This window comes from Sciurus carolinensis, chromosome 10 (genome assembly GCF_902686445.1).
Source record: "Sciurus carolinensis chromosome 10, mSciCar1.2, whole genome shotgun sequence".
Taxonomy (NCBI): Eukaryota; Metazoa; Chordata; class Mammalia; order Rodentia; family Sciuridae; genus Sciurus; species Sciurus carolinensis.
Genome location: NC_062222.1, coordinates 131,509,439 through 131,524,158, shown reverse-complemented (window position 1 = coordinate 131,524,158; position 14,720 = coordinate 131,509,439). Strand labels below are relative to the sequence as shown.

The 14,720-nt window shown below is 39.0% G+C and overlaps 1 protein-coding gene across 1 annotated transcript in view; it reads right to left on the bottom strand.

The window, feature by feature from the left end:
* Bod1l1 (biorientation of chromosomes in cell division 1 like 1) overlaps nucleotides 1–14,720 on the bottom strand; it is a 51,917-nt gene that overhangs the window by 24,867 nt on the left and 12,330 nt on the right. The window contains 7 exon segments of the mRNA XM_047566234.1: nucleotides 1,461–7,569; nucleotides 9,388–9,460; nucleotides 10,780–10,801; nucleotides 10,804–10,917; nucleotide 11,355; nucleotides 11,543–11,653; nucleotides 12,810–12,976. Coding sequence (XP_047422190.1) covers nucleotides 1,461–7,569; nucleotides 9,388–9,460; nucleotides 10,780–10,801; nucleotides 10,804–10,917; nucleotide 11,355; nucleotides 11,543–11,653; nucleotides 12,810–12,976 — 6,597 coding nt within the window.

Here is a 14,720-nt window from a genome sequence, read left to right as displayed (position 1 = left end):
GGGTGGGGACAGGGGAGGGTTAGAGTAACAGACTACCAGTGACTAAGTGGAAAACTTCCAGAGTATTCAATTTACTCCAGGCTAAATTCAATAGAAAATTTTAAAGTTATCTCTTTTAACCCTTAGGACATTTCTTAATGTTACCTAAGTCTTTATAATGAACAGGACTAACCCTACTGGCCTGTTTCCTAAGGCTATGCTAGATGATAGCTAAGGTCAGCTCCAGTTTAAAAGTCCAGGATGCCACAAATTACACACCCTGAGTGGAAAAGAAATATGTCCCCTGAGTCCTTCAAGTCTAGCCCATGTGCTTTCTTTGAGTTTTCACGACACAGGGCTTCACTTTATCCTATGTATGTGTCATACCTCAGTATCACTGCCAACTTGGGTATGATACATGGATGGCTGAATTTGTAGCTGTCTTCCCAGATTCTCTATCTTTGCATCCCCAGAGCACAGAAAGTAGTATTTTGTACAAAGTATCTGAAACTGGATGGTATAATGAATGTCAGATAAATTACCTCTAAAGTTATCACCTATTTCTAAAAGACGAGCATTCTCCGAAATCTGTCAGGAGGGACAATGTTTCCTTTCTCTTTCAAACATATTCTAAAACAAATACTTATTTTACTTGAAAAGCAAACTCAGTTAAAAAATTACAGGGGCTTGGAGTGTAGCTCAGTGGAAGAAGGCTTGTCTGGTATATGCAAAGCCCTGGGATCCATTCCCAGGCTTTCCAAAAGCAAGCGCTCCCTTAATTAGGAGTAGGCAATAACTGAACCATATACAAAATCTATAATTACTGTTATGGATTGTAATTATTGCAATTTCCATTTTATACAATAGAAAACAGTCTCAGAAATTACACATTTTTTTCCCTAAGATATTCCCAAGTGTCATACAAATTATTTAAGTTCTCTAACCTTATTTCTTCATTTGTAAAATTAGGGTGGTAAAAACATATTGATCTCATAGGGTTCTGGTAGTATTCTTCATTTTGACTGACAAGAAATTTGAAGATAGGCAGCTGGGGGTGTATTGCTCAGTGGCAGAACGCTTGCCTAGCATGAGTGAGGCGGTGGGTTCGTCCCCAGTATTGCCAAGTAAAAACAACAACAAAAAAGAAATCTGAAGATGAGATGGAGGATTAGAAACCTGAAACAGTCACAGAGATAAAACAGTTAACTGACTTTTTGTATCTCAGCCTCCTGCATCTTCTCTCCTGAAAATGAGATGTGGGTCTAAGGTTTTAAACTTTTAAACCCAAGTATATTTTTAGAGAAGCTCAACCTTTAAGTTTGAGAACTATTTTGCAACATTCTGATATGATGAAAAAATATTCTGATATATCATTCTTTTGGAATGGAATTAAAACCATCTTTTGGAAAATGTTTTAAGTGAACTGTTAAATAATCATCCTTGTAAAACACTAAAATATGCGGTTACAAACCGATTCTCACCTATGTCACACACGCTGGGTTCGACACAAACAGCATCCTCTACGTTTCCTTCTCCATGCAATGACCTCTGTGTGCCATTCCCATGACCTGTTTTCTCAGTAGAAGCTTCCACAGCCTGTTTACTGCTATGATCACTCTTTGTGGTCAAGTCCTTCCCACATTTTAAAGCCAAGGACTGAGCTACATGGCTGGCAGCTGGAAGGCTCACTGGGTGGGAGGAAGCAATTTTTGACTCTTGGCCAGTAATACATTTGGTGGTGGTAGTTTTCAAGTTGCCCTCCTGCTCCTGCTGGTCAGGAGGATTAGAATACTCTGGGGCAGTGTCTTTGACAGGTAGCATGTCATCAGCCTTTTTAGCACCGGTATTTACTGCTGACAAAGAACAAATACTGACAGAGATGTCTCCAGCCCTCTGCTGCAGTCCTCTCAGATGGACGGAGGAGGTGGCGCTTTTTTCTGAGCCCCTTCCTGCTGGAGAGCAGCTGGTAGTGCTACTGCCTCCTACTGTCTCTTTCTCTGGGCTTTCGTCTTTTCTCTGAATGGAGCTCAACATTACATTCTTCTCTTCTACATTTATGAGGTGCAAAGTGTTTTCATTTTGTCCTCTTGCTGCAAATGAGCCCTGAACAGGGCAGTCCTTGTCATGTCTGTCTTCCTCTTCTATAGCTTCAGTTCTTGGCTGGCTTTGCTCTCTGGAGGGCTCACAAAGTGACAGTCGATTGTGCCCTTCCTGGGTGCTCACTGCCAACCGGGGGCCTGCTTCTTTGCCTCCTGTGAACGGCCCAGGACGCTGACGGTTATTCTCAGCAATGAGGCTTGGCAAGGGGATCTCGCACCTGCTCACCTTTGGCAGGCCATCATTACCTTCTGATTTGCTTGCAGCCAGCTGACTCTCCTTGGGTCTGTCTAGGCTGGTGACCATCAGCACACACTCTGCCGTGCTGGTGGAGATGATGGCAGCATCACCTGAGTCTTCTACCCTTGCAGTGGTGGCCTGGTCTTCATCTGCAGGGACAGCACCAATCATGACTGCTTCGCACCCTTCAGAAGTGCTTGTGGAAATCATGGTGGTGTCACTTGACTCTTCCACTGGTGTGACTGGGGCACGGACTTTCTCCTGAGGGACGGCACTTGACACGGGGCCTTCACAATCTTCCACAGAGCTCGTTGAGATAATAGCACTCCCATCTGTAATGGATTGTGCATTTTCACTTACACCAGAAATAGAGGCCTCACATTCTTCTGCTATGCTGGTGGAAATGAGAGCACATTCGTCTTTGTCTTCCTTGCTGGTTGAGGCAAGAGGACATTCAACTTCTGTGGGAGCACTGGGCATAGGGACCTCAAAGTCCTCAGTGCTTACCAACACTGGACCTTTAGCTCTCTCTTCAACTACTGCAACTGGCTGCTGACTTTCCGCACATTTGATGGTTGTTGCACTAGAAATAGGCATTTCAAATTCTTCCCCTATACTTGTAGAAATCATAGCACACTCATCTTTCTCTTCACAACTCCTAGCTGTGAGTTGGTTTTCATCACCTGAAACTGCACTGGGCATGGGGGCCTCAAATTCTTCCAAGTTTATTCTAGTGCCTTCCAAATTTTCCTCAGTTCTCAGACTACGTGAATGCCCTTCTCCCATGTCTACAACTGTGCTCACCTGAGAGGTGTAATCACTTGTACTGGTGGAAATCATCAAGCCTTTCCCTTGACTTTTACCCCCAGCTAAATCATCTTGGTTGGAAATATTGCCACCAGCTGTAGCAGTCATGAGGCCATTACACTCTTCATTTTCTACAGAGGTGATGATGCTCTCATCTTCTTTCTCACTTGGAGATGTGTGGTCAACTTCACATTCTGGGACTGCCCCAAATATAAGAATTTCATGACTGCCCCCAACAAGGCCAGTAGAAATACTGGTATCGTCAACCTTTTCTTTCCTGGTGAGATGACTATCACTTTGATCAGAAGTTGCACTAGTCATGAGATCCTCACAACCTTGTGGAATTGGTGCCACTTGACTCTTTCCGGCAACTGCACTGGTCACACTGCTTTCTACAATCCCTTTAGCACTGGAGCAGATCTCCGTGTCTTTGATTTCCTTTTCTGCACCACTCATGCTATCAATGTTACTTTCATTTGCATTCATGATGCCTGCCCCAGCCTCAGCATCCACATGCTCCACCGTAGGACCAATCTGACTGTCCCCTTCTGCACTTTCACAAATCAACACCCCTTCACTTTCTTCTCCTATTCCTGTGCAAGTTGAAGCATGTCCAATTTCATTTCCTCTTCCGGTACTAGTCACAATGCCCTCCCCCTCATCATCCTCCTCTTTTGCACCTGTGCTGGTCACAATGCCTTCGTCATCGCAGGGACCAGTAGCAACTAATGGTGCATTAGTGACTTCTTTGGCTACTGTGCTGTCCATTGCACCCTCTCCATTTTCTTCTGTTTCAGAACTTATAGCACAGCCTTCACCGCTATCTTCTGAGCCCATGCAGCTTGCTGGTCCCTCTCCATCTTCTTCCGTTATGCCTGTGCTGGTAACCGCACTCTCACCTTCAGCACCGTCATTCACTGAACCGTCTCCTTCTTGGTTGGCACTTATTCCTGGGGGTGTGTCATTATCTACTAGAACCACATCTGCCCCTGTAACCATGCGCTCCTCCTGGGGCCCTGCCTCAGTTACTGAGCAGATAACAAAGTTATCATTTCTGCCTTCTGCTCCTGTACAAGTCACGGTGCCCTCCGTTTCTTTCTTGGGACCCATTCTTGTCCTATTTCCCTGGGACCTATCAATCTCTTCACTGCTCATAGATCCCATTCCTATTTCTGTCCCGGCACTTGTAACTGCACCATCACTTTCAATTTCACTAATAAAAGTCCCAGTTCCTTCAACTATTTCAGGGTCTGTGCTTGAAGAACCATCACATTTTTCTTCAGAACCTGCACTGGTTACGGCATCATCTTTTTCTTCTACGGCAACACTGTTCATACTGGCTTCACTTTTAACTGTATGAGCAGTCACGGGACCTGCTGCTCTGTCTTCCGACTCAGCCACAGAACACTCTCCACTTTCTCCTTCCTTAGTACTTGTGAGGAAAGTTTCACTTGCAGCAAATCCTTCTGTGACAACACCCCCACCCTCTTCAGCTGCAGCAAAAACAGTGCATTCGCTGGCTTCCACCTGGCCCAGGAGGGGATTGTTTATGGGGCATGCACCTACTACGAAGCCTTCGTCTGCCTCAATGCTGGTGCAGGGAAAAGCTACCCCACGTTCTCCTGTTTCTGAAGAAGTAGTAGTGGCATCCCCAGTCTTTATTGGATTTAAGTCAATGCCTTTGTCCTTCTCTTCAGTACTCGTGGCAACAGAAGCCCTTTCTGCTCCTCGAGCGCCAGTCACCAAATTCTCAGGTTTTCCATTCCTCTGCTGCAAGACCGAGGAGGCAGCACTGCCCCCAGCACTGGTGTCCACCTCACTGATTTCACTCCTTTCGGCATCAACTGATAGATTTTTAATTTCAGCTGGGACTCTATTATGCTTAAGTGCCACGGTTTCAGCATCGTTTCCCGTACTCATGTCTGCCACAAGACTGACAGCAACGCCATCCTTCTTGCCATTTTCTACTGTAGCTCTACCTGTCTGCTTTAAACTGGACTCTGCACTTAAGTCACTTTCTTGCTTGGTTGTGTCTATCAATCCACCTTCTTTACTAAAATTCTCATTTTCCACAATCATGTCCGATGACTTGCTAGCAAGAGATGTGTTCACTTTTCCCTGTTTGCTGTCCAAGGAAGTGTCCTGGTAACCTTCTGGAATGTGTCTTTTGCTGGCCACACTTACTTTTGCTGGTGTGTCTACTATGGAAGCTTTGCCGCCTTCTTTGCTGTCACTTGTCCTAGGGGCTTCTGATCTCCTAGCAGTCAAGCTTTGGTTAGGGATATGAGAGCGATTCACAAGGGAGGGGCTGGCTGTGCTGCCTCCTAAAACAGTTCTGTCAACTAGAGGAATCACAGCTGAGTCATGAAATTCTTTCTGAGGCATAACAGTCATTGAACCTAAAGATAATGAGGGGTCTACATCTGTGGAATGTTCAACAGCAGCATCTCCTTGAGTAACACATTCTTCAGTGGGTCTGGCTATGCTTTTCAAATTCTTTTGTGGCCTATCATTTTCTGATGGGACACTAGGGAACATTTTCTGGCTTGTCTTGGAGTCCACGTTCACTTCATGAGTTCCTCGAATGGGCTCTTTCTCCCCAGGATTTGGTTTAGATACAGCACTTTGGATATGCATTTTCTTGGTCAAGGTGCTTTTATTATGGTCAGCATGCTTTTCAGAATTGCCAGTAACGCCTGTTCCACGCCCTGGTTTGCAGGCTGTACCTGCTGTTTTTGAATCTACTGTGGAAGTTCTTAACTCATCCTTTAGAACTGTGGTAGCAGTTTTTTGTTTTGTAACATTTTCAGAGTCGAGGTCATGCTGAGAACTACTATTGCTGCTGTCCTGGGGTTTAGACACTTCCAGTACGTTTTCGACAACTGCCTCAGAATCAATTTCCATTGGCTCTTGCTCAGGCATTGATGTGGAGTCACCACATTTTTTTGGTCTCTGAAGGGAAGAAGTACTGGGAGTGCCCAGTGTGTTTGCTGCTAATTTTTCTTCTCCTTTAGTCATTTCTTGTGATAAGCTTCCTCTTCGATTTTCGCACAACTTTCTACTCAATTTCTTTTCTAGGACTGAACCATTTCCTCTGGCCTTTTCATGATTACTGTCAACTTCTTTACCATCCTTGTCATCTGATTTGTTTTCTTCTCTTTTTTTCATATCTTTGCTGCCATGCTTTAAGCTTTTGTTTTTGTGCCCATCTGATAGCTTCCTGTCGAGTCTGGAGGAGCCTGAGTCCCTCTCCCCCTTAGACTTCTCTTTTGCTGGTGGTAACTTAGTTCGGTGACTAGAGTCCCTTTGTGTACTATGTGCCGAAGCAGCAGCACTTTCTGATACAGGCTCAACACCCGTTTCTTCTATAGGTTTGTCTTCAACTTTAGATTTGCGCTGTTTTTCTGAGTCATTTTCTTCTGTGTTCTTCTCCTTATCTGGTTTTGGAATTGTCATCTGTTTTGTGACGTTGTCTTGTAATTCTGTTTCAGCAATTTTTAATTGTTTGCCCTGACCTTTTGATTTAGACTTCAACACAAGCTTCTCTTCCAACAAGCTCTTTGTTCTTCGCCTCTCCTTGTGAACAACCTCTTCTGGTTTTAAATTGCTATCTAAATTAGTCGTGTCTGTATCACACTTATCTTCTGAATAACTTTCACTTCTTCGCTGTAATGTGACACCATGTTGCTTGGAACCTAGAGAATCTTTCTGAATTTTAGAATCACTTGATCTTCTTGACTTGTGTTCTACCTTAGTTTTCTCAGTAGACAGATGTCTCTCTTTTTTGTTGTTGTCTTTTCGTACATTGTCATCTGTTTTTATAATATATTCAGAAACTGGCTTTCCATCTTTGCCTAAAACTGATAATTTCCTTTCATTTCTATGTTTACTTTTTCTTTCAGCTTTCTCATCTGAAGAAAGCTTCGTTTGTTGACTTTGCTTTTGACTATTTTCCTCTACTTTTAAACTTTTCTCAGAAGAGTGAAGTTCAGTCTCATCACCTGCTTTATGCATACTGTCACCTTTATATTTATGTTTCATAGATGATTTCTCTTCTGACAGAGTTTTCTCTTTTTCTGGCTTCTCCTTGGAGGATTTCACGTCTTTCTTAGGTAAGCTTTTCAAATGTGGTGTTTCAGAATCATCTTTCTTCAAATGCTTTTCATTTTTAAGTGTGCTCTTCTGTTTCTGGGGTTCTTCCATGGCAATTTCTGAGCGTTCTGTTTGTCTTTTTCCATCTCTGGTGTCAGTTTCTTCTGGTGCTCCTTCCATAACCACAGGGGTAGATGTCCGTCTTTTATGTTCTCTTTCAATTTTGGATTCATTCTTGTTTTCATCAGCTGAATGCAAAGACTCTGAAAGTCTCCGGGCAGGTTTACTTGGTTCACTTTTTGCATAAGCATGCTTCAGCTCCTTTGAAGAAGATGTCTTTTCCTTTTCACAGTGCTGTAGGAAATAAAGGTTAAAATGGGAGAGTTACCACAACCAATCTTTAGATTCAAATTTAATATCTGAGCACACTACATTACTATGTTGAGTCCTGCCATATATGTGACACCTCATCCAAGCCTTGAAACAGCCTGTGGTAGGTATTATTAACCTCTTTTATGCAGCAGGAAGCTGAAGACTGCATGATTCAATAATAGGACATCCAGGCAATAAGTACTTGTGCTAGCAGTGAGTTAGATGATCTTGCTCTGAGTCCTGCACTCTTCTACTGCACTGCAGGCAGATCTGCAGAGACTAGTTACTTCTCCTGAAATCTGTTCACGCACTTAGGAAGACTTCTTCAACTCTAAACAGTTGGAACTCACGAAGGCCCAGTAGTCATTAATAAATGTGAACTGGATGAATGACATTCCAATCTTCATTCTAAAAATATTATTCATGCTAATGAAAATAATGTAAATGCTTTTATACTAAAATAAAGATTTCTTATATTTTACTTTAGAACCCCAAATCGTTTAGACAAAAACTCTTCAACTAGATTACTTGCACAATATTCTACTTATGAAGTTTCAAAGGTACACAGTAACTCACAGGATATAAAAAATAAGTAAGTTTATGTATTCAGAAGCAGATACTAAGAGATAATAGCATCTAAACCTTCCTCTCCACTCCATGTCTTGGTACTGAGTAGATTCTTAATATTAATCAGCAGATGTTAACCAAACCCACTTCAAAAGAACTGTTTATCAGCTATAATTATTCTTGTTCAAATAATGGGCCAAAGTCCTGTTTTAGGAAAGTCCTTTGTGTCTCTGGGTCAGTTTAATAATACAACTCACATGTTTCAACATAAAGATTTATGTACTTCAACTAATATATGGACTCAGACTCAGCAAGACCCTAATAACTATTTTAAAATTAAAATTTTCAAAGAAAGAACAGGAGTTTGCATCAATCTATACAATAAATAACTCTAATTAATTAATGTGAATAAAATTTTATAATTTTCCAAAAAAATTACCCAAAATAAAAATTAAACACTTAAAAGATATGCCAGTAACATATCAGGATGTACTTCTATATATGACTCTAATTTCTGGATAAAAAAATGTAAAATACTTATTGGCTATGAACAAATAATCACTGAATTATTAGTTTTTTCCCTTGGAAATGTTAAGATATTTCAGCTAAAGAACTGTAAAAATGGCTGAGTAAAGAGGATTTAAACCCAATGAAAGCCAGTTTGTCCTGAGAAAATAAGCCAAAAGGAGAAGAAATGTATTCACTGCATATAATTTTACTACTTAAAATGATCAAATCTCAGATACAACTTAAGTGCTCAAATATAAAAAATGCTTAAATAAATTACGACAAATGCACTTACTACACCACAATGCAATTGTGAAATAATTACAAAGTTTGCAAGATAACATCAAATGAAAAACAGATTACTTCCACCCTAAAATATTATGTGCATTTGTGATTAAGGAATGAAAGAGAGGAAAATGGATTATTGTCGTTTTAGTTTTCTTCTCTCATTTTACTTTCTCATTATTATTACTGGCAGTTTTGCTATTGCTGATATAAGAAACAGGGTGAGGGGAAGGAAGATAAAAGCTTATTACTTAGATAAAAGATCATATAAATCAGCTCACCAAAATGAGGAGGAATTCAGGCCATAATAGGATGAGGGTTCAAAAATGCTGAATCTGAGGCATTTTTTTTTTTTTTTTAATTTAACATGGAAAAGATCAAACTACATTCAAAGATTTACTACAAAAAGAGCACTTGAAATGGGGATTTATTAACACACACCTCATTTGTTTTGAAGGTTTCTTTGGAATCTTCTTCAGACTGCTGTTTCTTTTTGGAATTCTCTTCAACATTCCTAAAGAGGAGGAAAAGTCAAACATGAACTTTGAATCTAAAGTCAAAATTTCTCAGGAAGGTAGGAAAAAAAACCTTTCCTTTACTATAAACACTTGATCTAGAAAAGGAGATTTGTAATACTTCAATTTAAATCCTATTCTTAGACAACAGAAAACAATCTGAAATGTGACATGTCTTGGTGCTAAAGGGAAGTCTAGCTGAAACAAAAACTCTTGATCTGTTGAATAAAGAGAAATAATGTACAGGCCAAATTTACATTTTGAAAGTCTTACAACTTTTGAGTAAATAGGGCATTCTTTTTTATTCAGATCAACAGAAATGAGGTACAGTAATAAATCTGACAGCTTGCTTCTGAATTCTGCAAATTACTGATTCAGTTATCTTGAAGTCTATGATTAAGTTACATAACTGTGACTTGATGGAACAACAAAATTGTAGCGCAGGGCTCACATGACCTTATTGCTCTCAGAAGTCTCTCTGGCTTTCCAATTCTTACAGAATTAGCAGTGATAGTGCAATGTTAGAAATGAACTACCTGGGCAGAGCGGTGCCACCTATAATCCTAGCTACGTGGGAAGCTAAGACAGGAGAACTAAAGTTCAAGCCCAGGCTGGGCAACTCAATGAGACCCTGCCTCAAAATTAAAATGAAAAGGACTGGAGATGTAGCTCAGTATAGAGCACTTGTCTAACAAGCATGAGGCCTTGGGTTTGATTCCTAGCACCACCCAAAAAAAGAAAAATTAAAAAAAAAACAAAAAAATGAATCTAGTTCAGGCTCTGAGTTAGGGGGAGAAGCATGAGACACTGGTAAAACGACTAGATAAAAGATTGGAGAAGGCATGCAATCATTTTAAGTAAATGGCTACCAAATAAATGCCCAGAAAAGAGATACATCTAGAGTATATCTATAGTGATCTATAGTGTTCATAAACTCTCAAATTCTAGGGATAATAATACGTTTACACATGTACACTATTTTTGAGAGAAGCTCTAAAGCTTCTATGAGATTATAGAAAAAGTAATTAAGATTAAAATACATAACAATTATGTGAGTGGAAGAGCCCTTGCAGAGTATGTATGAGGCCTTGTGTTCAATTCCCAGAACCACACATATAAAAGATACATTACTTTGAAATGTTATAGATAAAAACTCAGTGAATCACCCCCAATGACAAACATGAAACCCTAAGGTCCTACAAAACATGTAGTAATATACACATCTAAGGCACTACTCTTTACTATATTTTCAACATCTCTCTTCTAAAAGCATGCCAATCAAGTGTTCAATTGGAATGCAGCCAGAAAAAACAAGCACCTTGAATCCTTTCTTCTCTTTTGCTTAAGGCTACTTTTTTCTCTAAAACTTTCCGTTCTTTAAGGACTTCTTTAATTCTGGGGGCTTTTGGTTCCAAACTCTTTGTTGATGATTCTTCGAAGTCCACAGGACTTTTTCCTAGAGAAGAAGCAATCAATAAAATATTTCAGAAGAAAATTTTATAAACAGTGTTATATTTCTCTTTCATTAAGGTTTATAATTACTCTAAAAATGTAAAATAACTTTAATATTCTTAAATGGTGCTGAAATAACATAACAGAATTTAATTTTGTTTTAATCAATATTCCAGATAAATGTTAACTTAAGAAGCTGTTGGGTATAGCTCATTGGCAGAACATTTGCTCATCATTCATCAGGTGGGTTTAATCCCAGTACCAAAAAGAAAAAAAAAAAAAAAAAAAAAAAAAGAAAGTTAACATAGAGCATAGGTTAAATGCATTACTATCAGTAGAAAGACTTGATTACTTACATGTCAATGATCGATTTCCAGTGATGATTCAATCTACCATTACTGAAAAATAAATTGCTAACATATGGAGAGCATCCACTAGTACCCTATGGAATGCTTAATTTACATATAAAATATACTAAAAAGAAAACTAAACACATCAGATTAAAAGGAAGGGAATCCTCCACACTTGAGAATATATTTTACATTATTATGTCACAATTAATATGAGCAACTAGAAAATAAGAGAGTACAGAAGACAGCTTAAGATAAAAAAAGTCAAATCTACTGTACCTTGGCTTTGGCTTTGGAAGACTTTGTCTTTTCTGCTTTCTGTTTTCGCTTTTCTTCAAGTTTCTCTCTATTAATCTGCCTTCTTAAAAGTCTCTCTTCTTTTTCTTTAGCCTAAAACCACAAAATACCCAGACAGATTATCAGGCAAAAGTAAAAATACTTTGAATTAAATAGGAAAAAGTCTTAGTTTGCCCTCAGATATTCTTACAATTTAATGGGCTTTGCAAAAACACATAGATATTACATACATATATATTATACACAGACACCCATGCATATATATAGTTGTATGTACACAGAAAATATACATGCACACACATTTGTGAGTGTGTAGGGGTATATATGTATGGTTGTGTACATTTCAATTTGGAAGTTATCAGAAGAATAAGAGACAGACGTGAAGATTTTCCTTTACTCAGAATGCCACTGGTTTACAAAATGGGAAAGGTATTATTTAAAAGATTGTTTAGTTTTAACTGTCAGTTTCAATTAAAAAGAGAGCAGTAAAAATATCAAAGATTTTCAAGTAAATATAGATAGAAAAAAGTTGGAATGCAAGTCTGAGTTAATGGGCTGGTTTTAAACAGATCTGACTTGGTGGTTATACCCTTGGGACACAGGTTTTGGATTTGCGACCTTCTTCTTTCATATTTTAAATAAGGAAGAATTCACAATCACTGTGTTAATCCCACCACCCCTTTCTGACCCACTGTTCAAAGTCAAAGCACCTAGCACCACCAATCCTAAGCAGGGACAACTCCTGAACATGTAATCTTTATAAGACACAGGCCTGGGAGGAAGGTTATGCACTATTCGCACTTTAGTGTACTAACTTTTTGTATTTTAATGTTTCTTACACTGTAAGTAAACTTAACCTGATGGACACATACAATGAGAGAAGAATTTTCTTTAAAAAGCTATTATTAACTCAGTAGCACATCTCAAATTTAAAAGTATTTTCAAATCCAGGAAATAGGTTGACTACATTTTTCTCTTAGTAATATGCTAATAGCTGCATATCATATTTTTCTATGACTTGATCCATACTGATCTACATTTCCATACTATGAAACATTTAGATTGTTACCAGTGTTCACTTCTATTAATAACAATGTCCCAAACACCTCTCTCATATGTATATGTCTATGCTACCTAGTTAAATGACAAGATTCCTGAAGGCAGAGTCAGATGTCTCTTCTCTGGACATGCACCAGTTTGTCAACCTGAAGCAGGAAGCTAAAACAGTAACAGCCCAAACTGGACTTACAATAGACTGTCGTCGCTGTTCCACAGTAAGCTCATCATCAGAATCACTATAGTACTTCGAGTAAAGGTATGGTTTGTGAACATAAGCATGCCGTACACTTTTTGGTTTTCCTTCATTAGAATCACTGGTTTGAGTTTTTGTTTTGTTCTGTTTGTTCTTTTCTTCATCTGGAAGAAAGTCAACAAAAAAAGAATGTGTCTATGAATTAGCAAGAAAATCAATTTGTACAAGCAGTAAAAGCTGTATCAATATAGTTCAAGTGTATCTGGTATGTGAAAATTCAGAAATCGAAAATTTTACAAGTTATTATTTATCTTATTTCTTAAGGATCATCTTCTCACATATAAAAAAGAAAAAGAAAAAATTAAGCGTTCCACTTGCTTATGTTGTTAAGAAGAACTTCAGACAGATTGAATCAACAGTTTTTCTGCAGTGCTGGGAATGCGACCCAGAGTCTGGTGTACGCCAGGGAGTTACTCCTCCAGCGCAGTTTACGTCAGCAAGGAACGTTTCATCAATCTGGCAAACTCAGAATCAGAAGAGGTTTGAGAACTTCACTTTAAGCCTTAAGAAGGTTTTACAGGTTGAATGCAGAAGCAAAGCAAATAACTTACTGAATTGGTGATGGTCTTTGCCTTATTTGGCATGGTCAGGTAGCAATCCCTCAGTAAAGGTAAGTTGGTGGTTTCTGATGGGTTAAGTTTAAGTTTCATTTTACGATTTACATTGTTTTCAGTTTGCTTCTGGGGAACCCAGGAACCTGAGGCATTAGAGTCATCTCAGTGTAATGCTTCCTCCACTCCCCAAATTTTTAAAACAATGTTCTTTTGACAAGTGGTTAATTCTTATTTGTCCATGAATTTGATATGAATGCTTTACCACCATTAAGTTGAACAAATTCACTTGAAGCTGTACTTTAAAAGAAAACTTGAACATGTACAAATATGTAACACAAATCCCATCAATATGTACAATTAGAATGCGCCAATGAAAATATGAACCAAAAAAACTCCTTGAGATTTTAATAATCATCTTTGATTTTAGGCAAGAATCAATAACGGTTTGTACATCAAGTACACACTACTTCCTCTGCACTAAGAATGTTATTTGTTTCCATTTGGCAAAAAGGAAAAGAATAAACAAGGTTTTTATTTCTCACCATTTAGTCAAAATAGTCATCTTTTTATCTTTTAGATCCCAAACACATAAAATCTTTATTTAAAATAAGAGACTTGGGCTGGGGAGATAGCTCAGTTGGTAGAGTGCTTGCCTTGCATGCAAAAGGCCCTGGGTTCGATCCCCAGCACTGCAAAAAAAAAAAAAAAGACTCCAAACAGCATCACATACTGGAATTTTAGTTAGGGAAGAGTAGGCAGAGTGTCCACAGAAGGAGCGGTATTCTTCCAGAATGGGTGCTGCAGAACTGGTCTCGTGAACACAGGCATGGAAACTAGGGAGTAATACTGTTGTTATTTTTAGATATAGAGAAGTGAATAGATAATGGGAAAGACTGAGAAAAACATCTGTGTGGTTAGAAGGTTCTACTTTTTTCTCCCGATTTTCTCCCTAAGTATCCTATCCAAAGCCAGCAGCAAATTTACCAGATGCTATACTGACAGATGATTCACTTTAGTATTTTCTGAATGTTTTAAACAAAGTCAGAAGACAGACTTTAATCATGGGTAAAGAACAGCATAAGGTATTGGTGAGAAGCACGGTATCAGGTTTGAAATCTGCACTGGAGCTCACTAGTCATGTAACTTTGGACAAGACACACTCTCCCAGTGACTCTGCTTCCTCTTCTGTACCTACTTTTCAGGGCTGTGGCAAGGACTCCAGAAGTTATTACACAGAGGCCCTAAGCACAGTACCTGGAACATACTGAGCACTTAGGAAGGGTTTGCTGGAAAA